Raw genomic sequence first — 26582 nt, 5'->3', positions numbered from 1 at the left:
TTAGAGAGGTCAAAACAGTGAGATTTAGAGAGGTCAAAACAGTGAGACCTATAGAGAGAGGATAAAACAGTGGGAGAGGGCAGCACGGTGGCACTGTGGTTAGCACTGGGACTATGGCACTGAGGACCCGAGTTTGAATCCTGGCCCTGGGTCACTATCCGTGTGGAGTTTGCACATTCTCCCCGTGTCTGCGTGGGTTTCACCCCCACAACCCAAAGATGTGCAGGTTAGGTGGATTCGCCATGATTAATTGCCCCTTAATTGGAAAAAAAAATAATTGGGTACTCTAAATTTATATTTAAAAAAACAGCGAGAGGAATGCTGGGAGTTTCAATTTATATAAAACAGGGAACAGAGACTTCCCAGGAAAGCCATAAGTTGATTGGCTGGTGAGTAACTGTTCTTGGGGAGAGTATGTAAATAGCTAGCGATTAGAAAAATGTAAATGTTTAAATAGTTTTAGTGGTAAAGATCAATTTTATTACTAGTGTTTAAATTAGTACAGCAAGTGATGATAAGGTGAGGCACTAAATCAAATAAAAGAGGAAAATAGTTAATTAAATAAAATTAAATAATTAGTTCATTAAAATGAATGGAGGTTGGCAGGGCAGGTGAAGTGTTGTGACTGCAGAATGTGGGGATCCTGGATGCCAGTGTGAGTCAGGGTATACATTGGTACCAATAATATAGGCAGTAAAAGGGATGAGGTCCTGCATGCAAAATTTAGGGAGCTAGGTTTTAAAACAGGACCCAGAAGGTATTAATCTCCAGATTACTTCCGGTGCCACGTGCTAGTGAATATAGAAATAGAAGGTTAGTCCAGTTGAATGTTTGGCTGGGGAGATGGTGCAGGAGGGAGGGCTTTAGATTTCTGGATCATTGGGACTGCTTTTGGGGACGATGGGGGTGTACAAAGCGGACAGCTTGCACCTGAACCGAAATGGGACCTGTATCCTTGCAGGGAGGTTTGCGAGTGCTTTTTGGTGAGGGTTTAAACTAACTTGGTTCAGCAGGGATAATGCACAGCCAAAATTAGAACAGATGCCAAGTGACCCAGGAAATCATAGAAGTTCTAGACTAGTTAAATCGCAAGACTGGATGGTATTTATTTCAGTGCAAGGAGTCTGACAGACAAGGCAGGTGAAGTGAGGGCACAAATTAAAACATGGGGGTATGATGTCATTGCTGTCACTGAGACATGGTTGAGAGAGGGGCAGAATTGGCAGCTCATTATCCCACGTAGTGAATCTTCAGTTGAGGTAGGGAAGGAAGTAAAAGAGGAGGGGGTGTCACAATTTTGATCAAGGAATCAATTACAGCAGTAAGGAGGGACAACATCTTAGAGGGCTCTTTGACAGAAGCCATGTGGTTAGAACTTAATAACCAAGAAGGAGTAATCACATTGATGTTCTACAGGCCCCCTAACAGTCCGAGAGAAATAGAAGAGCAGATATGTGGGCAAATTTCAGAGAAATGTAAAAATATTAAGGTAGTGATAATGGGGGATTTCAGCTTCTCCAACATTAACTGGAGTAGCTATAGAGTAAAAGGTTTAGAGGGAGCAGAATTCTTAAAATGTATCCAGGAGAACTTTTTGAGTCAGTGCGTAGAAGGACCTCCAAGAGAGGGAGAGGTTGTGGACTGAATTTTCGGGAGCAAAGCCAGGAAAGTGGTTGAAGTAAGAGTGGGGGAGTATTTTGCAGACAGTGATCATAACTCTGTTGGATTCAATTTTGTTATGGAAAAGGACGGGTCTGAGTTCAAAGTTCTAAACTGAGGGAAGGCTGATTTTAATAAGATCAGATATGATTGAGCCAGAGTGAACTGGGAACAGACACGTTTAGGTAAATCCATGGAAGAACAGTGGGATGCATTCAAGAAGGAAATAGGGAGAGTATAGTGCCGACGTGTTCTAATCAAGAAAAAGGGCAGGACCAATAAATCCAGTGAGCCCTGGATACAGCATTGGAGAAGGAGAAAAAGGGAGGCATATGGCAGATATCGAGGGTTTAAAACAGCAGAAGACCTCGTGGCGTATAGAAGGTGCAAAAGGGCAGCACGGTAGCATTGTGGATAGCACAATCGCTTCACAGCTCCAGGGTCCCAGGTTAGATTCCGGCTTGGGTCACTGTCTGTGTGGAGTCTGCACATCCTCCCCGTGTGTGCGTGGGTTTCCTCCGGGTGCTCCGGTTTCCTCCCACAGTCCAAAGATATGCAAGTTAGGTAGATTGGCCATGATAAATTGCCCTTAGTGTCCAAAATTGCCCTTAGTGTTGGGTGGGGTTACTGGGTTATGGGGATAGGGTGGAGGTGTTAACCTTGGGTAGGGTGCTCTTTCCAGGAGCCGGTGCAGACTCGATGGGCCGAATGGCCTCCTTCTGCACTGTAAATTCTATGATCAAAAGGGAACTTCAAAAGGAAATAAGGAAAGCCAAACGTGACAGGAAAGGATACTGGCAGGTAGAATAAGGAAAAATCCTTAGTTGTTTTACAAGTATATTAAGGGTAAAAGGATTACTCTGGATAGAGTAGGGTCCATAAGGACCACAGTGGTAATTTGTGTGTGGAGCCAGAGGATGTAAATGGAGTCCAAAATTAATACTTTGTGTTGGTGTTCACTCGTGAAAGGGACAGTGTGGGTATAGAAATCCGGGAGATCTGTGATAAAGTTAAAGAGGTTAACATAGACAGAGAGGAGGTTCTGAGTGATCTAGGCAGGGAAGAAAATAGAAGGGGTGCAGGCAATTAGTTTCAGTTGCTCTCTTGCCACTGGAGAGGTGCCGGAGGACTGGAGGATAGCCAATATGGGACCATTATTCAAGAAGGGAGAACGGGATAAACCAGGAAACTACTGGCCAGTTAGTCTAACCTCAGTGTTGGGGAAGATATTGGAAACAATTCTGAGAGACAGAATGAATCTGCATTTGGAGAGGCAGGGATTAATAAAGAACAGCATGGTTTTGTGTAGAGGAGGTCATATCTGACCAGCTTGATTGAATTGTTTGAAGAGGTGACCAGGTGCGTAGATGAGTAAAATGCATTTGACGTAGTCTATCTGGACTTCAGCAAAGCTTTTGATAAGGTCCCGCATGGGAGACTGACAGCGAAGGTAAGAGCCCATGGGATCCAAGAATATTTGCAAATTAGATCCAAAATTGGCTGAATGGTAGGAAGCAGAGAGTGATGGTTGCGGGGTGTTTTTCTGACTGGAATTCTGGGCGGGATTCTCCGACCCCCCCGCCGGGTCTGAGAATCGCCGGGGGCCGGCATCAATCCAGCCCCTGCCATGTCCCGAATTCTCCGCAACCAGTGATTCGGCAGGGGCAGGAATCACGCCGCGCCAGTCGGCGGGCACCCCCCCGGCGATTTTCCGGCCCGTGATGGGCCGAAGTCCCGCCGCTGTCAAGCCTCTCCCGCCGGCGGGAATCAAACCACCTACCTGACCGGCGGGAGCGGCGCGGGCGGGCTCCAGGGTCCTGGGGGGAGGGGGGAGGGGGGGTGATCTGGCCCCAGGGGTGCCCCCATGGTGGCCTGGCCCGCGATCGGGGCCCACCGATCGGCGGTCGGGTCTGTGTCATGGGGGCACTCTTTTCCTTCCGCCTTCGCCATGGCGGAGGCGGAAGTGACCCCCTGCCTTGCACATGCGCGGGGATGACATCAGCAGCCGCTGACGCTCCGGCGCATGCGCGGACTTACGCCGGCCGGCGAAGTCCCTTCGGCCCCGGCTGGCATGGTGCCAAAGGCCGTCCACGCCAGCCAGAGGAGCGCCAACCACTCTGGCGCGGGCCTAGCCCCTCAATTTGCAGATGACACTAAAGTCAGTGGAGTTGTGGATAGTGCAGAAGGGTGTTACAAGTTACAGAGGGACATAGCTGCAGAGCTGGACTGACAGGTGGCAAATGGAGTTTAATGCAGAAAAGTGTGAGATGATTCATTTTGGAAGGAATAACAGGAAGACAGAGTACAGGGCTTATGGTAAGATTCTTGGTAGTGTGGATGAGCAGAGAGATCTCGGTGTCCATGTCCATAGATCCCTGAAAGTTGCCACCCAGGTTGAGAGGGTTCTTAAGAAGGCATACGGTGTGTTAGCTTTTATTGGTAGAGGAATTGAGTATCGGAGCCATGAGGTCATGTTGCAGTTGTACAAAACTCTGGTGCGGCCGCATTTGGAGTATTGCATGCAGCTCTGGTCGCTGCATTATAGGAAGGATGTGGAAGCACTGGAAAGGGTACAGAGGAGATTTACCAGGATGTTGCCTGATATGGAGGGAAGATCTTACGAGGAAAGGCTGAGGGACTTGAGGCTGTTTTCGTCAGAGAGAAGAAGGTTAAGAGGTGACTTAATTAAGGCATACAAGATGATCAGAGGATTAGATTGGGTGGACATTGAGAGCCTTTTTCCTCGGATGGTGATGTCTAGCACGAGGGGACATAGCTTTAAATTGAGGGGAGATGGATATAGGACAGATATCAGAGGTAGATTCTTTACTCAGAGAGTAGTAAGGGCGTGGAATGCCCTGCCTACAACAGTAGTGGACTCGCCAACACTAAACGCATTCAAATGGTCATTGGATAGGCATATGGATGATAAGGGAATAGTGTAGATGGGCTTTAGAGGGGTTTCACAGGTCGGCGCAACATTGGGGGCCCAAGGGCCTGTACTGCGCTGTAATGTTCTATGTTCAAGGTGAGGGCTTGGCCCCTAAAGGTGCCACTCCATCATGCCGGGACCCCCTGCCCCGCTGGGTATGGGAGAATCCCGGCCAACCCTTGGTGATCAGTGTTGGAGCCCTCGCTGTTTGTGGATTATATAAGTGATTTAGACATGAATGTTGGAGGTTTGATCAGTAAGGTTGTGGACAATATGAAAATTGGTGAGGTGGTAACTAGTGAGGAGGATAGCCTTAGATTACAAGAGGATATAGACGGGTTGGTCAGATAGGCTGATCAGTGGCAAATGGAATTCAATCCAGATAAGTGTGAGGTGATGCACTTGGGCAGGACAAACAAGGCAAGGGAATACATGATAAACGGCAGGACCCTGGGAAACACCGAGGATCAGAGGGACCTTGGTGTGCATGTACACCGGTCCCTTAAGGTAGCAGAGCAGGTGGATACAGTGGTTAAGAAGGCAAAGGGTATACTTGCCATTATTAGTCGCGGCATGAAGTTTAAGAGCAGGGAGGTTATGCTGGAACTGTATAAAACTTTGGTTAGGCTACATCGAGAGTATTGTGTTCTGTTTTGGAATCCACATTCTAGGAGGGATGTGATGGCACTGGAAAGTGTGCAGAGGAGATTTACCTGGGTGTTGCCTGATCTGAGTTTTAGCTATGAAGAAAGATTAGATAGACTGGGGTTGTTTTCCTTGAAGCAGAGAAGACTGAGGGGGAGGGGCGGGGGGGGGGGGGGGGGGGGGGGGGGTGGGGGGGGGGGGGGGTGACATGATTGAGGTGTATAAAATTATGACAGACCTAGATAGAGAAGACAGGAAGAAATATATCCGCTTGGTCGAGGAATCAATGACCGGGGGCACAGATTTAAGGTAAGGGGCAGGAGGTTTAGAGGGGTTGTGAGGAAAGCGCTTTTCAACCAGAGGGTGGTGAGAGTCTGGAATTCGGTGGCTGAAAGGGTAGTGGAGGCAGAGAAGCTCATAACATTTTGGAAGTTTTTAGATGTGCGTTTGCAATGCCAGGACTCTGTTAATTAAGCATGTCCTTAGTTCAGTACTGAGAGGTGACCTCAGCTTGAAAGATCAGGATGTAGTATCAGTTTGGATAGAGATGAGAAATATTAAAGATAAGGGGTTCTCCGCCGGCGGGATGCTCCGTTTTGCCGGCAGCCCGGGGGATTCCCGACGGCGTGGGGCTGCCCCATAATGGGAAGCCCCATTGACTGGCTGGCGTAATGGAGCATCCCACCGGCGGGTTGAGGCAGAAATGTGGCGGGGCAGGGCGGAGGATCCCGCCCGCCAATGGTGTCTATTCTGGGAGTAGTTTACAGGCCTCCTGACAGCAGTTACACTGTAGGACAGAGCATACAGGAAATAATTAGTGAGGCATGAAGGATACTACAATAATCAGGGGTATCTTTAATCTACATGTACGTTTGGAGAATCAAATTGGCAAAGGTAACCTGGGAAATGAATTCATAATGTTTTTGAGAGCAGGCTATCCTAAACCTGATGATGTGCAATGAAACAGGATTAATGAAGAAGGTAAACGAACCTCTAGGTGACAGTGATCACATGATAGAATTTTATGTTCAGTTTGAAAGCAAGAAATGTGGGCCCATGACTCGTGGTTTGAACCTAAATAAACATAATTATGAGTGTAAGAAGACAGAGCTGGTCATAGTGAACTGGGAAACTAGGTTAACAGGTTGGACAGCAGAGTTGCAGTGGCAGATTTTAATGGCGATATTTAATAACTCTCAGCAAAGAGTTACGCCAATGAAAAAGAAAGCTCTTTGAGAAGGATGCATCCTCTAGGGCTAAATAAGGAAGTCAGGGATGATATAAATTGAAAGAAACAGTGTAGAAATCTGTCAAAAATAGTGGTAGGTGAGATGACTGGACAAACTTTAAGAACCAGCAAAGAATTACTGAAAAAATAACAAAGAAGCAGATAGCAGAGTATGAGAAAAAGCTAGCTGATTATAAAAAACTGCTAATCCGAGTTTCCATAATAATTTGAATAAGAAAAGAGGAAGAAAAGTACTGTTGGTCCCCTGGAGAGTGAGTCTAGGGTTATCAACAGGACACCCTTCGAAACCCAAGCCGGTTGAACTTTGCGACCCACTCAGGCCGACCTTAGCGACCTACGCCAGCTGACCCTCGTGACCCACACCCGCCGACCATCACAACCCACGCTGCCCGAACTTCGTGACCCACCATTTCTGCTTATCTTTAATGTGACAGCTGAGCCTGCTTGGTCCTCACGATCTCACTCGCTTTGTCATTCAATATTACATTTCTGCTCAGGACTTCAGCTGATGATTTAAGTCCTCACTGCATCCGTTTAAAAAATTTAAGATGTTTGTCCTCAGACTCGCCATGACTTCAAATGTCTTTCAAGTTTTGAGGTTTTTAGGGCGGAATTCTCCGCTGGGTCCAAACATCGCGGAGGCCGTCGTGAACTCGGCCGAGGTTCACGACGGCCTCGGGGCCCGCTCCCCGAACCTAATTCACCTCCACCCGGAGGGCTAGGTGCGAGCCCCATTGTTCCCGGCCGCAACCTCGGCGCGCCGGAAATGACGCCCGAACGGCGCATCTCTGATGTCATCCGCGCATGCGCGGGTTGCCGGTTCCAACCCGCGCATGTCCGGATGACATCAGCCCGCAGACGGCACGAACCCACGCATGCGCAGTGCTGTCTTTCTCCACCGCCGCCCGGCAAGACGTGGCGGCTTGATCTTGCCAGGCGGCGGAGGGGAAAGAGTGCTTCCATTTTGGACGCTGGCCCGGCGATCGGTGGGCACCGATCGCGGGCCTGTCCCCTCCAGAGCACAGTCGTGGTGCTCCCGTCCAAATCAGGCCCCTGGATGCCCCAAATGGGCATCTGGCACCCGTTTCACGAATGCAGCGACCAGATGTGGTTGCTGCCATGGTGAAACGGGCGTGAAGGGCCGGCCTTCGAGCCGGGGGGGGGGGGATCGCTGGGGGCGCCAGGGGGACATAAAAAATGTCGGGAGGCCCTCCCACGATTCTCCCACGCCGCGTGGGGAGCGGAGAATTCCGCCCCACATCTTTCATTTGCCAGTACAGCCCTGCATATAACACACATGAGTTTTGCACCCTGATTTGCATTGGCATAATTAATAAACATATAAATTATTTCTATTTGTGCAGTCAATAAATCTGTTTTGTTATGAATGATGAATGTGTTCAGATACAGAGCCTTTAGTTCCGTCTTTTCACCATCCTTGCAAACTCAAACCTTATCTGCTGGTTTTCTCTGAGGTTTTTATGCTCTGTCCCTTCCTGCAACACTCTACTCATCATTACCCGTATCTCTATTTCACTCTCCTTCCACTTCTTTAATTTCTCACATCTTCTCGCACATGTTTCTCTGCACCCACCCACCCTTCCATGTCCACACCCAACCGGCACACCCTCTGCACCAGCCCAGCCGATCCCTCCCATCCTGCGGACAGAGGACCAAGACAGGTCGGAACGTCGGTGACCATGTGTTTATTGATGACAGTGTACAATAACTCTTCCCCAGCCCCGAAGGCTATCCTATATGACAATGTAAGTGGTGTCTAACTTTCTAAACTTTCGTGTCACAACACTATTTCTATGTGGCTCCCCAGGTGATACATCAGAAGTGGAGGCAGCCTGATGTGGAACCCGCCCAATGACCTGGGTCCCCTTTGGTGGCTGTTCTCTGGATCAACTGGGCTTGAATGGGGCCAGCAGTCTTCTGGGTATCAGAGGTGGCCTGGTGCCACACTGTTCTGCACACTGCCCATCGGATGTGCCAGGGACAGGTGGGGGGAGGGGGGGGGGATTCGGAGGTGCTACGGTCTTTCCAGTGCCACCCCTGCAGGTGTTACGGGTATTGGCCCCATCAGCTCCTCTTCCATTGGGGTACCCGAAGGTCTCCAGGCTATTCCTTGGGCGAGTGTCTCAGGGATGGTGGAGGATGCCAGTGACAGCAGTTATGAAACATCGGTGTCGTCCCTGGACTGTGGTCTGAGGTGGGGTGGGCATGGGACTCCAGACGGTCCCGCTTCATCAGTGGTGAGCCATGGGTTTCAGCTGGGGGTGGGGGCAGAAGCTGGTTCCTCATCGTCTTGTGGTGACTCTGCATGACTCAAAACAAGACAGATGGTGAGATCGCGGTTAGGCGTGGTGTAGGAGGAGGGGTGACTCATGTGCCATAGGGACATCGCAACACATTGGGAGTTCATTTGGTTGTCCCATGCCACCCTCTATCTCTGCGACTGCCCGCTCTCCCACCCTGACAACCAGATCCAATGGACAGTGAAGGGCGAAAGATCCGCAATCCCCCTCTGGTCTCCTCCAGCTCCTGGCAGTTGTGGGCCACCAGTTGTGTGAGGTGGTGGTGTATGGAGCGGGGGATGGGGCCAGGTGCACGGAGGTGGTGACTCACCATACTTGGTCAAGGGGGTTGCCCATCCTAGCTGAGCACTGCCCACCAGTTCACCTGGCTGGGGCCGCATGGGGGTGGGGGGGTGGGACAGGGTAATGTCAGGGGCATGGACGGAGTGACTCTCCCAGGCTGCCCTGAGAAGTTTGTGCAGCTTCTTCTGACACTGCTGCCCAGAACTCGTGGTGGGACACACAGTGCTGACGGCCTCTCCACCACAGCATTCAGGAATACCTCCATTTCTGCATTCACAAATTCTGTGGCCGCTCTGGGGTGGGACTCAACCCCAGCGTTTCCAGCACACGACCTCCGGTTTCCTCAGTACAGAGAGTTAAACTAATTTATCTCTTGTTTTGCACACTTTCAGAAGTGCAGTAATGTACTCAATGTGTTATATGTTCTTACAATGAATGTACAACCAATAAGCCAGTCAAAGTGAGCTGGTAATAATGCAGCTGAATCACTTGTTAAGATTCCAAATGAACATGTAACTGGTATAAGCAGCTGGATTGACTGAAAGGCAAGTCAACAAAAACCTTTGCAGGAGGGAGGCTGCTATAGAACTGTGACATCTGTTCTAAACAGACAATGAACAATGGGGGGCATCTGCAATGGAAGCAAATTTGCAGTTCGCAAGTGTATATTAACACATTGCTGTTTGTGAATGTTTGCTGTGTGCAGATTGGTTGCTGGGTTTCCTACATTACAACAGGTACTGTACTTCAAAAAGTACGTAATTGGCTGAAAAGCGTTTTGAGATGTCTCTTCATTGTGAAAGGTGCTATGTTAATGGAGGGCTTTCAAATTGCGGGTTGCAACCAATGGACAGGTCACAGCAATCGATTGTGGCGGTCCTGATCATGGGATAAGCTCCCAGTGCCGCTACTGGTATTTAAATTAAGAATGGCACCCGCTACCGGCTTTTAAATGAGAACAAAATGAGGCTGTGCAGTCTTCCGACCAGAAGCGGCAGCAGGGAGCAGGTCACGATCACTTCACATACACTTGACGTCCTGTATGTATGTACCTTTGACGCAATTTACAGAGGAGAGCTTCTTCCATTTTCTAGTTGCTAGCAAGCAAGGCAAGAGGACTGTGAAAAAGGATCATTTTATTGCAAAGAAGAGATGGCCAGAGACACAAATAGGCAGTGTACCTACTGGCCATCTGAATCTGCTGGAGTGTGCTACTCAGGAAAATCCATGGCAGGACAGAGCAGTGATCATGTTAACTATGTACAGAGCTCAACTGCCTCTAGTTAACAGCCTACAAAGGCGAAACTTATCTCATGAGCAAAGCAGTATAAAGATGATTTCTTCAGGTATGGTTTTGTCAATTGTGCCTATGCAAACAAGTGTGCAAAGTCCATGTGTGTTATATACAGGGGAGTACTGGCAAATGATAGGAAGTGTTTCAAGTTTTGAAAGAGAAGTGATGGGTGAAAAATTCCCTTTGAGCTTGAGACCCCAGAGTCAGTTACTAACTTACAGCTGATTCCAAATGAAATGAAAAATGAAATGAAAATCGCTTATTGTCACGAGTAGGTTTCAATGAAGTTACTGTGAAAAGCCCCTAGTCGCCACATTCCAGCGCCTGTCCAGGGAGGCTGGTACGGGAATCGAACCGTGCTGCTGGCCTGCTTGGTCTGCTTTAAAAGCCAGCGATTTAGCTGAGTGAGCTAAACCAGCCCCTGAAAGACTATGCTGAATGAAAGACTATGCTGCTGTACCTAACCAGTGACAGCATGTTAAGCTGTCAGCATTCTGGAGTAGTGCCTCCCCGGAGTATCCAGTGATGAGTAAATCAAGAATTTTGTTGTTATTGCCCTTCATGATGACCTACATGTGCAAGGTTGGATTTTCCATTCTCACAAAGATGAAGATGGCACAAAGGAACTGGCTGAACTCTGCATCCAATATGCGCATTTCCCTATCCTCTTGTGAACCTTTTGGAGTGAGCTGGTGAGGACCAAGCAAGCTCCCTTTTCGCTTTAAAAGTAACAAATGTGATGTATGCTGCAAAGGTCAGCCAGCATGTGTTGTGAAGGTCGGCTGGTTGGCAAAAAGTGGATCTCGGGGGGAAAAAAGTTTTAAAAACACTGACATATTTGAAACCTGGAAGAAAATTTAGCGGTCAGAATGTTCCATTCAAATTGAATGGCTGCTTAAATGTTTCTGTGTGTTTTATGACTCCAAGCTGTAACTGTGAGTGTAATGTGTATACACGTGATATTATCTCAAGTTCACGTGATATGATCTCAAGTCAACTATTTAAAGGAGCAATTCAAAGAAGGAATTTGGAGGAGCTGGGAAGTTTTAGGAGACAGTGAGAATTAGCGAACATGGATTCCGGCAGGGCAAGGCTTGACACTCAGATTTACCGATGTTTGCCTTGACTTACTGCTTCAGTGCATTCAGGAGAAGAAGGGAGCTAATTTTCACCAGCATTGCGATAAATAAATCTGCTGCTTTCAACAAAAAGGTGTGGTTGAAGAAGGCTGAGGAGGTGAACAGCAGAAGTTTTATGGCCTTAGAAACAGGGCAGGAAACTATTTACTGATCTAACCAGGGTATAAAAGGTGAGTGCAGTTGCGTAGTCACTCACATTGTACAACACTCTCCCTAGCTTTGTCTTGCCAAGAATACTCATGTCACTCATCACATCCACTCAAGTTTCAATAGCACCCATTCTTTATTTTCATTTCCTCACCACAGATTAGTGCATTCATTGCTGCCAGACATCCCAATCCTGGAACACTACTGCACAGAACAAGGCCATTTGATATATAAATAGAAAATGCTGGATAACTCAGCAAGTCTGGCAGCATCTGTTGCGAGAGAAACAGAGATAACATTTTGAGTCCATAATGACTCTTCTACAGCTTTTGTTTGTCCTCCTTTGTGTTGCTTTGGTCATTCACTCTATCGTTCTACAGGCCAAAAGGATAGACATTTGCACCCTTGTATGGGAGTAAATGGTCTAGCAGAACCTGTGGGCAGATTTTTATGGCCCCTTGAAAACGACGCCTTTCCCACTGCCTCCCCTTGGCATGACTGCAATTTGGTAGTGGTGGATGAAACCTCGGGAGGCCTACCAGCCCTTATGTCATTGAGGCCCTTAAGAGGCCAATTAATGACCACTTAAGGGCCACTTGCTACCTGACGCAATTTGCCAGCCAGTCAGAGATGTCAGCAACAGGCGACAAGTTTGGCAGGTAAGCCTGCTTGGGCCTCGAGCAGGAAAATAATGGTCTCCTGCTTCATAGGCCCCCTATTCAGATCAGAGGCCTCCTCCAAGTTCTTCCCCACTGAGTGTCCCCTCCCCCCTTAACCTACATATTTAGTCTCCACCTCCCTCACACCTCGGGTGTCATTCTTCACCTGAAGAAGGAGCCGTGCTCCGAAAGCTCGTGTTTGAAACAAACCTGTTGGACTTTAACCTGGTGTTGTAAGACTTCTTACTGTGCTCACCCCAGTCCAACGCCGGCATCTCCACATCATTCCAACAACAACCACTACTTCTGCTGTGGCACTGCTGTGCAATAGAACTGCTGGCCTCTGATTGGCTGGAAGCTCTTGGCAGGCAGGACCTCTGTCCCCGGGGTCCTTGATCCTGGGAGGAGGCCCACCGCTAGAAGACCAAGTGCCTGATTGTCACGAGATGTGCCAGGCCTTTTCATAAAGAGGAGATACGGGGATCTTCCTGCCATGTCCACAGGATTCCGCCCTTCATGTGCTGTGACTAAAATTGAAGGAACATCTAGCAGATTAAAAGAGATAGAATTGTTTCATTTCTGCCACAATTAAGCTAATGACCTTTTTATAAACCAGCTACTCAGAATACTGGAATTTCTGTTAGCCTGTTGAAAAGCAATTGACTTTTTTAATGGATACTCTTGATTAGCCAGGAGTAAATTCCTAATGCTTTAGAACGAGCAAATCATTTTCCAAGTGATATAAAAAACATCTATGTAAGAAGTTATTATTTGTAATTAAGCTCTTTACAAATGTACTCTGTCCTCTTTGGCTGTGACCTTGGCATTGAATCTGGAAAAGAGATTTATTGCTGTACAAATAGAACTATAATAAACTCTGTCCCAAAAAATTGGTTCTGGACAGAATGCTTTAATTATGGAATCATTAACAAATGTGGATAATTTATTTTTGATAAAGATTAAAAGTTATATTTTACTACACAGTAAGAGTAAACCTTCTTCATTTGTATTTTGCTTTCAGATGACAAGTGTAATTCCAATATGATGAGCTTTTTTGAGCGGACATTTCCCAGCACTGATTTTGGCAATAATACCGTAAACACAATCAATGCTTCAGATGCAGGATTTCAGTGGGATAGCCAGTGCATTGCTGGCTTGGCATTATTCCTTATTTGCATCTTATATTTGAGGTAATATACATGAGGAAAAACTTTCTTACGTAGAGGGTAGTGGGAGTCTGGAATTCGCTGCCTGAATTGGTGGTGGAGGCAGAGATCCTAAACTCTTTTATAAGGTACCTAGATCTGCACGCTTAAGTAGGGTGCTCTTTCCAAGAGCCGGTGCAAACTCGATGGGCCGAATGGCCTCCTTCTGCACTGTATATTCTATGATTAAGTGCTCTAAGCTACAGGACCGGGTGCAGGAAGGTGGGATTATAAAGGCACCTGGGTGTCCTAGGGCTGGCATGGCAATATGGGCTGAATGGCCTCCTTCTATGTTGTAACTTTTCTATGATTTTATGTAATCACAAATATTAGTTTGATCAGTTTTTCTTGCCAATCCATTACCTCTATGCGCATATTTCCATTATACTGTGCTATTATATCAGCTCTCTTGTGTCATTTTGTTTTATTCTTTCATGGATTATGGGTGTTGCTTGCAAACCCAGCATTTATTGCCCATCTTTAATTGCTCTTGAATTGAGTAGCTTGCTGGCCATTTCAGAGGGCAGTTAGGAGTTAACCACATTTGATGCGGGTCTGGAATCGCATATGGATCGGACCAGTCAAGGACGGCAGATTTTCTTCCCTAAAGAGCATCAATGAACCAGATGAGATTTTAAAACAATTGGTGATAGTTTCATGGCCACAATTACTGATACTAGCTTTTTAATTCCAGATTTTAATTAATTGAATTTAAATTCCACCAGCTGCCTTGGTTGGGTTTGAACTTGCGATTATTAATCCAGTGGTACCACCACCATGCTGCTGTTCCCCCAAGCAACATTTAACCAGCATCATCAAAGTGTCAAGCTGACCTTATTAAGAGCAAAGGACCAAGAGGAGGCCATTCAGCCCCACAAGCCTGCCTTACAATCAATTTGGTCATGGCTGATCAGAATCTCAACTCCATTTCCACATCTTTGCTCCATATACTGCAATGAGGATCTGTTTTGTCAGGCCCTGAGTTGGGCCTGCTTTTATATCTTGCTCCTTACGAGGCCCAGGTGGTTAACCTTTGCTCCCTACCTAGAGAGTTCGTATTACACGAGCCCCATAGAGAGATTAATGATTGCCTCCCCATGGTCCTCGTGAGGGGTTATAACAGTGGCATTGGAGGTTTTGACTGGCTTAAAAGTGGACAGATCCCCATGTCCAGATGAAGTACATGCCAGGCTGCTGTGCGAGGTAAGGGAGGAAATCACAAGGGCTTTGACCCAAATTTTGAATTCCTCTCTGGCCACAGGTGAGGTTCCAAACGATTGGAGGACAGCTAATGTGGTTCCAATTAGCAAGAAGCGTGGTAGGGATAAACCAGGGAATTGCAGACCAGTGAATCTCACATCAATGGAGAAAGTTCTGAAGCAGGGAAATAACCTCCACTTGAAGAGACAAGGTTTAACCAAGAATAGTCAGCATGGCTTTGTCAGTGGGAAGTCGAAGAGATTTGATTGAATTTTGCGAGGTCCCACATGGGAGACTGATAAAGAAGATAAAAGCACATGGGATCGGGTAACTTGGCAAATATAATCCAAAGCTGGTTTAGTGGTAGGACACAGAGGGTTGTGGTAGAAGGCTGCTTGTGTGACTAGAGTCCGGTGTCCAGTGGCGTACCACAGGGATCAGTATCAGGTCTCTTATTGTTTGTGATATATATAAACAATATAGATTAGAATGTGGGGGGGATTGATAAATAAGTTTGCAGATGACCAGTAGATTGACAGGGTGGTAATAGTGAGGAGCAAGGTCTTAGGTTGCATGAAGATATAGATGGGTTGGTCACATGGGAAGAGCAGTGGCAAATGGAATTTAACCCTGAAAAGTGTGAGGTGATGCACTTTGGAAGGAGGAAGAAAAGAAGGAAGTACTCAACGAATAGCAGGACACTAGGAAGTTCAGAGGGATCTTGAGGTGCCGTCCACAGATCCCTGACGGCGGGAGGACAAGTTAATAGGGTAGTTAAGAAGGCATACGGGACCCTTGCCTTTATCAGTCATGGCATAGATTATAAGAACAGGGTGTGGTTAAGTTGGATCTCTACAAATGTTTGGTTAAGCCACAGCTAGAGTACTGTGTGCAGTTCTGGTCACCTCACTATAGGAAGAATGTGATTGCACTGGAGAGGGGTAGAGGAGATTCACCAGGATGTTGCCTGAGATGGAGCATTTGAGCTATGAAGAGATGTTGGATAGGCTCGGCTTGTTTTCTTTAAACAGAGAAGGCTGAGCGAGGACCAGATTGAGGTGGATAAGATTATGAGCGGTATGGACAGTGTGGATAGATAGCAGCTGTTCCCATTAGTTGAAAGGTCAATAACAAAGGGACATAATTTTAAGGTGAGGGGCTGGAGGTTTAGAGGGGATTTGCAGAAAAAAAATTTCACCCAGAGGATGGTGGGAGTCTGGAATGCACTCCCTGGGAGGGTAGTAGAGGTGGGAAACTTCGCAACCTTTAATAAGTAAGTGGATGAGCACTTGAAATTACCTAACATTCAGAGCTATGGCCCAATTGCTGGAAAGTGGGATTAGTGATGATATAGGGAAGTTTTGTCAGTGTTAACCTGATGGGCTGAAGGGCCTCTTCCATACGTACGACTCTATTGAAGCTTTAAGAAATTTAAATTTTTTATTTTGGCGAAGAGATTCAGGGAGATGTTACTCAAGTATTCAGGATTGCTAAGGGAATAATACATTGGACCCCAATTGTATGTCTAAAATTGCCACAAATCGTCGAACTAGAACATACCAGGTAACACTAAAAAAGAGGGGAGGCGGCAGTTTAGATTGTTGTTCATAAATGTTTTTATTGGTTTTCACATTTTTATGTTACACATTTCAAGTCGTACATTAAATTACAAGTGTCATAACCACACATAATATCAAACAACAGCCACCAAGGCGAAATTAAAATTACAAAAGAGAGATCGATCAAAGAGTGAGAAAAACAAAACACAAACGAACAAAGATCACTTGACATATTTATATCTACATGTCCCCATACACCTTGGCTGGCGGGGATGAGAGTGTTGATGTGGCAAGGGTCCGGAGGGGCATTCCTTTGTAGGAACTCCCATCCTTACCCATTCTGGCTCCCTTACCCATCCCCTTATTCTTTCCGCTGTGGCCGCCCAGTGGTAGTATTGCAGGTTTGGAAAGCCTCCCGTGCTTCTCTTTCTCTGCAGGACTTTTTGGGGATCCTTGTTGTAAGACTTCTTACTGAGCCCATCCCAGTCCAACGGCGGCATCTCCACATCATATCCTTAACAAAGCCCGTCTGATCCTCTGCGACCACCTCTGGCACGCAGTTTTCCAGTTGCCTGGCCAGGACCTTGACCAGTATTTTCACATCTATATTGAGCAGCAAGATGCATTCCGTTGGGTCTTTGTCTTTCTTGGGTATCAGCGAGATTGAGGTTTGTGTTAGCGTTGGTGGCAGTGTGCCTCTCGCCAGCAAGTCTGTGAGCATCTCCCGCAGGTCCAGGGCCAGTGCTGGCACAAATCTTTTTTAGACGTCCGCCGGGAATCTGTCTGATCCCGGGGCCTTCCCATCCCACATGGAGTTTATTCTCTCCATGACTTCTCCTAGCTCTAATTGTGCTTCCAGCCCTCGTTTTCTATCCTACCCCACGACTGGCATGTCGAGGAACTGTTTCATCCCCGTGTCCCCTACAGGGGATTCAGAGGTGTACAACCCCCAGTAGAAGACCTCAAATGCTTTGTTGACCTTTTCTGGCCCGGTTACTAGTCTGCCTCTCCCTTCTGGTTGTTGGTAATACACCCGTCTATGGCCTGTGATATTTTTTCGCAAAATGCCTTATCGGCAAGGAGGGCTGTGTCCAACCTCCATGGGAGGCGTTGGGTACGGCCTGTTTCCAACCTTACATCCATGTAGTGTGGAGCATGGTCGGAGATTACTATCATGGAGTATTCCTCTCCGACTATCCTTGGAAGCATCACTTTCTCCACTACAAAGAAGTTGATGCGCGGGTACACCTGATGTACCTGGGAGAAGAAGAACTCCTTCTCCCCTGGGTATGTGAATCTCCATGGGTCCACTGCCCCTATCTGCTCCATAAATGCGTTCAGTTCTTTTGACAGCTTTGAGGTCTTCCCCGATTTTGGGTTTGATCCCTCCGACCATGGGTCCTGTACGCAGTTAAAATCCCCCCCCCCCCCCCCCCCTCCTCCCCCAAGATTGGCTGGCAGGTGTCTATGTTGGAGATTTCCGCCATGGTCTTCTTTATAAACACCGTGTCATTCCAGTTGGGAATGTATACGTTGACCAGGACCACTGGTGCCCTGTCCAGGACACCGCTGATCATGACGTACTGTCCCCCTGGGTCCATAACCGACCTTGTCTCTGTGAACATTGCTCTCCTATTTAGTAGTATGGCTACCCACTTAGCTCTCGTCCTGTAGCAGGAATGGTACATCTGTTCCACCCAGCCCTTTCTTAGCCGCAGTCAGTCCTTCTCCCTCAGGTGTGTATCTTGGAGGAAGATTATGCCCACTCTTGTCAACTATGGCGGGTTGAGCAGCACGGTGGCTCAGTGGGTTAGCACTGCAGTCTCACGGCACTGAGGTCCCAGGTTCGATCCCGGCTCTGGGTCACTGTCCGTGTGGAGTTTGCACATTCTCCCCGTGTTTGCGTGGGGTTCGCCCCCACAACCCAAAGATGTGCAAGGTAGGTGGATTGAACACGCTAAATTGCCCCTTAATTGGAAAAAATTAATTGGGTACTCTAAATTTTTAAAAAAACTATTGCGGGTTGGGGAAGCTGTCCCTTCCCACCAGGTTTCCCAGCATCCGGACCACATAGTCCGTGGGGTCCCTGCCTTTGGTTCCCTCCGGCAGGCCCACTATTCTTAGATTTTGGCGCCGTGACCTGTTCTCCTGGTCCTCTAGTTTCCCCTTTAGACTCCCCTGCGCCGCCACCAACCTCGCTACCTCCATCTATGGGGCAATGATCCGATCGCTCTGATCTATTGAGGCTCTTTCCAATTCCTTGATGGTATTCCCCTGGGCCTCCAGTTGTTTCGCTGCCTTGTCCAGGGCCCGCTGCATGATGACCGGGGCCTCATTGGCCACCACCTTGACTGCCGCTTTGATATCGATCTTTCTCTCTATCCTGAGTTCCCTTACCTCCCTTGTGAGGAACTTTCTCCATCACCCTCTGGTGTGGGGGAGCCCCATGTGTGGCTTGTTGGTCCCTTGCCCTGGAATGGCCAGCGTTTCTTTGCCCCGCGTGTCCGCCGTTTTGGTCACTCGCTTCTCTTGGCTTCTGATGCTTTTTGCCTATTGGCGGCCTCTGGAGCTACTGTTGCTCAGCATTGTATCTTGTGATGCTGTTGGATAGGGTGAGGGGATCCCTTTTTCCCCGCTCTAGTGGATATTTGTGGTAAAACAGCCTACCTTCGGGTTCTTAGGTGGAGAACCACCTTTTGTACGTCCCTGTCACTGAAAGACAGTTGAGATTAAAGTGTTTTATACAATTAGATAGCAAATGTGGGTACCAGACTGCCCAGTGAGGGAGACCTGTGGAACAATGTAATAGAGGAAGATTTTTGAGATATATGGAGGTACGGAGGATAGCAACATATGGAACCTGTCAGATGGACTGCATTCTTTTCCAATTTGTACTTTCCTATGTTCCTAAGCCCCTATTGATGTATCTTAGACTCACAGTTTATTAAACATGTGAACCATTGATTTTTAAACTAATTCTATTGATGTTACGTTTTGTTAGCATTAGGAAAAGCAGCTGTGCACAGAGGCATAGCCACTCCATCAATAATCCTGACACTGCATCTCTGGAAAACATATCAATACAGGAAGGCTGTGAGGAAGTGCATCGCTTTCAGGACAACGAAAAGGAAGGCGTTCATTACAGTTACTCATTTTTCCACTTTATCCATTTTCTGGCCTCCATGTATGTTATGATGACACTTACGAACTGGCACAGGTAAGAGCAAAAACATCACAATTGAAGCACCAGCTTCAGACACAGTCTTAACATTCAAAATGTAGGCTCCAAACTTATTGGAGTCTGGAAGGGCACAGTCCAGGTGAATTGTCCATGGAAAGGGGTACAATTTGGGATAGGAACTGGATGACTGTTTCGCCTGCCTCCCCCATGTTCTAGGGTTGCTTTCACAGTCTGGGTAGATTTCTGGTGAGCCCAGGGATTACACTTAAAGTAAGGACAGTCGCAGAGAACTGGCAATCTGACAGTCAGCCTTCAGAAGACATCAGACTTTGCCCAGGTACAGGTAATCAATCCCATTAGTCCATTTGCATTAAAAAACTGACAGAAACAATTTCCTTAACAGAAATTAAAACATAACAAACACTTTCAGTTTGAACCTATATGGATTATTCACTCAGATAATAGAATTGCAAATGCTGCACCAATTTTTCAAACTTCCATTTGACTTGTACAGATGTGGACCTCACTGTAATTATTCAATATATGATTTGGGACAGATTCCAGCTATTTTATCTCAAGTGGGTGTAAATCCTGCTCTGCTGTGTTTCTAGTTGAAGAGCAAGGACTCCAAAGTTCAGGGCCGTATTTACCATTTTTTTAGTGAGTTTATGAATCTATATTTTATATTTTACACCATTCATTGCTGGATTTTTCATTTCTCACTGACTGCAATGTCCATTTTTCTGGCCCAGTGGGTTTCCTGTTCATTTACAAGTGACAAAAATATCTTGCAATTGGCGTACACTTATTCAATGAATACATTGCAAGTGTTTTCCATTATCACAAACTAGTTTGTTTCACAAAACCTTTTAGCAATTCACAATAAAGAATATTTCTAATTATTGAGTTGTTAGTGTGTGAGAACGTCTCATAAATAGTAATTCAACCAAGTTTCCTAATGAGGCATCAGAGTTTTAACTCAAAATGTCAGGACGTTATATTTAGGGTTAAACATTACGATTTGCCAAAATGGCAGACAGACACATACATGCCTTTTGTTCTTGTGTCCATGATATCTTGCTCAAATCTCCCCTGAACTCTCACCATCCCAGACCTTCTATTCTGCTCTACCCGCTCGTAAACAATAGAAAATCACATTTTTCGCTCTCTTTAGCTCTGAAAGCGAGTCATACGGAGCTGGATTCTTCAGCTGCGCCCACCACAAGATCGCCATGGGTGGGGCTTGGACCATACAAAGGTCCATTGACCTCGGGCGGGAATTTCCAATCGCCGGGCGAGTGTGGCTGGAAAATCCCACCCACGGACTGGAAACATTAACTCTGTTTCTTTGTCCATAAATGCTGACAGATCTGCTGAGTTTTTCCAGCATTTTCTGTTTTTAATTATTAAACACTTGAAGCATCTGTTTGGCATTTCTATTTTCACAATACATTGAAGGCGCTATTTAAATACAAGTTGTTATTGTTTTTAATGGAAGGATTAACTTCTAAATTTAAGAAAGGAGTATCTTTCATATCCTCAGAACATCTCAAAGTGTCTCACAATTAATTAAATGCTTTTGAAGTGTATAATATTACAACATACTGTTGCTGGCTTAAACTAGAGACAGGGCAACAGGATTAGAAATATTTTGCATTGTATAAACATATCTGAAATTAAGCAAATCTATCACCATGTACATCAGTATTTCTGCCTGACATAATTTTTTATTTATTGTTTTCTTTTATTTATTTATTTATTTTTCCCAATTAAGGGGCAATTTAGCATGGCCATCGTTAGGTTATGGGAGTGAGACCCACGCAGACACAGGGAGAATGTGCAAACTCTACACAGACAATGACCCGGGGCCGGGATCGGACCCTGGTCCTCGGCGCCGTGAGGCAGCGGTGCAAACCACTGCGCTACCATGCCGCCCTACCCTGACATAATTTACCCAGCAACCATTTGCTGCAGAACAGGTAGTATATCTGACTGGTTATCAATACTTACAATAGGACACAACACACATAGTGGTAGGGTTATCTTTGTATTGCAACTAAATGGTCAGTACCTCCCTTTGGCAAGATTACTTTCAAAACCTTTGTATCAAAAGCATTCCTCAAAGAGAAGTTTTTTTTGGCCACATTTTACTTTCCAAAGTTCTGTTTTTCCCCCCTTATATCATTGAAAAAAAGGGCGGAAGCTGCATCTGCGATGAGACCAGGGAGGTAAATGGTGCACTACCATTTTTGCCTCATTTTTGCCTCATTCTTGCTAGGCAGAGACCCTGAAAAACAGCCCTAAAGCAAAAATGTTTCATGTAGAGCCAGAGGGTTAATTTTTTACTTTGTCACCTATGTGATAGCCTTAGAGTGCATCATCCACCCATAGAATGAAAATCAGGCAGGTTATACAATGGACAGCCAATCCATCCCCAAGAAGCAAACTTGCAGATTCCAACACACCCTCCTCCACCAGGAGTCCTGTTGTAAAATATTTGTATCAGACTTTAAAATTTATATAAGAGCTTTACCGCAATAAAGTAATGCATGTTCTTGAAGTATGAAGGAAGAATGTCTATAGTATTGATGATATTTGGGGTATAATGGTAGACAATAGAATTGGTCAGATAATTTGCTCTTTAGAGCTCGCTGCATTCTGAATTGACTCCACAAACTTAGTAGTTTCGGCCACATATGTAGTCATTTCCATGGAATCTATAGAATCCCCACAGGGCAGAAGGAGGCCATTTGGCCCAATGATTCGGCACTAACCCTTCGAAAGAGTTCTACATCGGCCAACTCCCCTGCCTATCCCTGTAACCCCACGCATTGATCATGGTCAATCCACCTAACCTGCACATCTTTGGACTCAGGGAGGAAACCTGAGCACACAGAGGAAACTCACGCAGACATGGGGAGAACATACAAACTCCACACAGCCATCCAAGGCTGAAATTGAACCCAGGTCCTTGGCACTGTGAGGCACATGATTATTAAAATTATATTAATATAAATTCATTCAAAATATACAAAGGAGACAAATTATAACATAACAGTATGTGTTCCAAGGGATAGGCTTTCATTTTGGTTCAACTGAAGTTGCTGTTGGTGTGGATCAAATTTAATCAATGACTTTTCATGATAATAATAGCACAAGAAATGAAAATGTTATTTTGTGTTTATTGATGATCAGGGAATGTACAATCACAATTACCTATTTTTGCAAACTGAAATTCCCATAATGAAGTAAAATAATCATTTTGGGGACAGATTCAAAAATTATTTTTTTTCTCTAGGTTTTGTTTGCAAATTTGGCTTTTAGATTAACATGTGGGCTACTGGTTTACCTTGGGGAGATTTACCACCCCCGTTTTCAGTGGGTGGGAATGGCGGAGTGGGCAGAGAATTGAGGGGGAGTCCCAAAGCAACTTTACGCCGGCAAGATTTCCCCACTCGATTGTCCCCACACCCCCATGCCAGTGGCATAATGGGGTCCCCGTTATTTTTTTGTTACAGTATTTTTATTTGCATTTTTCAAATTTTGTACATAAACAATAACACAATAAAATAAACAAACCCACCAAAATTCTCCCCTTCCACCCCTCGTGTGACACAACCCCCAACAGAGCGACTCCCCTTCCCACAGTTCCCCCCTCCACCCCGTCACCTAACAACTAACGGTGACCAGCTCTTTAAAATTAGAATAAACGGCTGCAATCTCCTGTAGAACCTCTCAATTTCCCCTTTCACTGTGTCCGCAACTTTCTGCAGATATAAAAATTCCATTACATCCCCCAGCCATACTGAGGCACTGGTGGTGAAGGAGCTGAACTCCATCCCAGCAGCACCTGTCATCGAGCAATCAACGAGGCGACGGCCAGGACATCTGCCCCTGCCCCTGTCCCAGTCTGCAGCTCTGGCACGAGGAACCCCGGTATAATACATTAATACATACTTAGCGGGACTCCCAGCTTTCACTTTTGTTTTTTTAGACCGGGGCGCCCTGATCTCTCAGGAGCTGAGGTTGTGGGCAGGGCAGGCTCATTTCGAGCCCACCTTGCCAGCAAGACATCATTGGACCCACCTCTTCACTTTCTTTTCAAAGTATTTAGAAATACTGCAGGCAAACCTGGCAAGACTGTTGTCTGCTTTTACCGCCGGAGACAAGACTTTGGGGAAAAATAATCAGAAAATTCTGTCCCTTATGTTTGACGAAAATTGTCTTTATTTTAACAGAATGATGAAATGAAATGAAATGAAAATGAAATGAAAATCGCTTATTGTCACGAGTAGGCTTCAATGAAGTTACTGTGAAAAGCCCCTAGTCGCCACATTCCGGCGCCTGTCCGGGAGGCTGGTACGGGAATCGAACCGTGCTGCTGGCCTGCTTGGTCTGCTTTAAAAGCCAGCGATTTAGCCTTGTGTGCTAAACCAACCCAGATATCTGCTTCATTTAAAATAATTAATGCTTCCAAGGTTTAATGCAAAAAACTTGAACACACTTTGTCCATATAATAAATTTCGTTTAGTGAGGAGTTCTTGAAAAAATTCCCATTTAATTTAGTTTAAAATGTAAATCCATTATTTTTGATCAAATTCTGGAAGGTTTATCGATTGTAATTAATAGTCGCTTTCTTGGATTCCATGTCCAGTCATGGTCCTGATTTTAAGCGCATATCGAGCAGTTGGATTGCGGTATGGATGAAAATTGCCTCCAGCTGGGTCTGCAGTTCCCTTTACATCTGGACACTTTTGGCTCCTCTGGTTCTTTCAAAACAAGATGATTTTGAAGAGCGCATAAGCTAAGAGTGAAATGAAGCAAGAGATGAGAGTGTGGAAAAGGAGTTCATGTTCCCCAACCCTCAGACTTCTCAAAGCATATCTCAGTAAATAACAATTTTACACTGATCTAAATAAAATGTACATTTTCAATATGTGTTATTAATCTTTGTGGCCAAAACATTATGCCAATTGTTAATGAACTGTAATGATAGGACCTAATCATTTAACCATGGTAACTAGCCAGTTGGATGGCTGACAGAAATCCCTCAATTGTGAGGGATAACCATTTTGTTATTTGTGAGGCCCAGATGAGGTAGCAGTAAATATACCAGCACTGATGCATACGCAGAAAATTCTAAGAGAATATAGAAAATGATCAACTAAATACAGAAATTGTGCAGAAGGTCACATAGATTGATAATCATATTGAGCCATTACGATCATGACGAGTTCTGAGGTTTTCATTACTAACCCAACCTTCTCAGGTCGGTAATAATCCCCTCAGCGTCTGTAATAACCATAATGCCTCCTGATGTTATTGTTAGCCAATATATAATGCAATAAAATATAAAGGTTAGTATTACTGATTGTAATACTCATATATCATTGAATTGCAATATTATGAGAGCTTACTCATCATTCTATGTCATTGGCATAAAGATGCTTGAATTTAACTATAAAACATTTTGTCAATAAAGTCTGCTCATAATTTCCGACAAATTTAAAGTTGATAGATGCCATAATGAATTTCAACACTGGTACTTGCATCGTTAAAAGCAAAAATCAGAATATTTTTCTGATTTCTGTATTGAATACGTTCAGCTTGTGATTATCGTGTTTAATCATGTACGGCTCTCGATATATCTGTGGAAATACATAATAGCTAGAGTATTCTAAACATTATTTATTAAACTCTGTTGCTTATTGTCTGCTCTGAGGAAGTAGAACATTGGAGTTCATGTTGTTGGATCCCACTGTGTAGTACAATTCTTTAAATATCTTGCAGCAAATCCTGCGCAGCAGAAAATTTCTTTGTAAAGATGAAAGAAAATAACAGCAGATGTGTGAGAAGACAGATACCTCTGTCGATCTCCCTTCAGATCTAGATCTTTTAATATGTTGGGATGCACTTTCTAATGGAAAAACATGAGCACGAGTCCATTGTTTATCTTCAATGATGCTAGTGATTCAGAAACGAGGAAATACAAGATAATGTGAACAGGTGACTGTGAGTCATGAATCTTATGTATATACTGCAATTTATGCAAGAGGAATGTTCATCAAATTCAGGAACTATGATCAGAACTAAATAAATCTTGGACGCCTTGAAGAAAAGATTCTGATACCTGGACCAATGAATGGGGAAGGTGAAACTACCTTAGTTACTTATAAAAGTGGTAAAATTACAATCAGTTTTTTCACAATCAATAATTACTTTTCATGAAATTTCACAATGCCAACAGGCATAATGCAACAAACCAGAGAAGACAATCAGAACAAATATAAATAACCAGCACTGATAGCAAACCAGGCAGTGCCACCAGAAGAAGTGTGCATTTGGTGAAACAAGACCTGAAAACCATTAGGTCTTTGAAATACTAGAATCTGCACTGACCTGCCAGGATTTGAAGAGGCAGGGTGCGATCACTCCATTTGTGTGAGTAGGGTGGGTGCACTGCATATGCCATCAGGAAGTTCCCATCATGATGGAGAGGCAGGCACACTGGCTTTTTCCCAATACACTAACCCACCAATGCCCAGCAATCATTCAAGGAAACTCCTCATCTGCGAATTGCCATTCTTGGTCACATCCCTTATTATACCACTGACCTTGGTTTGGGTGAGCAGATGTTCTGCCCCTATTGAGGTTCCATGAAAAATGATACCGAAAGTCAGGACTTGATCTCTCTCGACCAGTGTTCTTGAAGCCATTTTTACCAACCGGCCAACCTTCGGGACCCAACCCAGCCGACCTTCGCGACTCACGCCGGCCGACCTTCGCGACCCACGCCGGCCGACCTGCGCGACCCACCATTTTCTCTTAACTTGTTTGTTGCTGCCAAAAATGGAGGAAATGGTTTTGGGTCCCTTTGGCCCTCGTACACGCTCCTCTAATGGAACCTGTTGGATGAAGGTGAAGCCTTTCTGTGTCAGAAGTATGGAGTCTCCATCTGTCCAAAGTTCTGAATTTTTTTCCTGTAAAGTTTTATCAAATAAACCCCCGTCCCGAACTTGTAAAAAAACATAAAATGAGTTAAATAAATGAAAAAAATGAATAAACCCCCCACCGAACTTGTAAAACAAATAAAATGAATAAAATAAATTT

The 26582-nt window shown here is 45.4% G+C and overlaps 1 protein-coding gene across 1 annotated transcript in view; it reads left to right on the top strand.

Annotated features, from left to right (window-relative positions):
* Positions 1-26285, top strand: part of LOC119972636 (serine incorporator 1-like) — a 131995-nt gene extending 105710 nt beyond the window's left edge. Inside the window, exons 8-10 of the mRNA XM_038809665.1 lie at positions 13349-13517; positions 19293-19508; positions 24127-26285. Coding sequence (XP_038665593.1) covers positions 13349-13517; positions 19293-19508; positions 24127-24280 — 539 coding nt within the window. The 3' untranslated portion in view covers positions 24281-26285. The remainder of the gene's footprint in view (positions 1-13348; positions 13518-19292; positions 19509-24126) is intronic.
* Positions 26286-26582: the final 297 nt, after the last annotated feature.

The sequence above is a fragment of the Scyliorhinus canicula genome, chromosome 10 (genome assembly GCF_902713615.1).
Source record: "Scyliorhinus canicula chromosome 10, sScyCan1.1, whole genome shotgun sequence".
In the NCBI taxonomy this organism is placed as follows: domain Eukaryota; kingdom Metazoa; phylum Chordata; class Chondrichthyes; order Carcharhiniformes; family Scyliorhinidae; genus Scyliorhinus; species Scyliorhinus canicula.
This window is presented reverse-complemented; position numbering and strand designations above follow the sequence as displayed.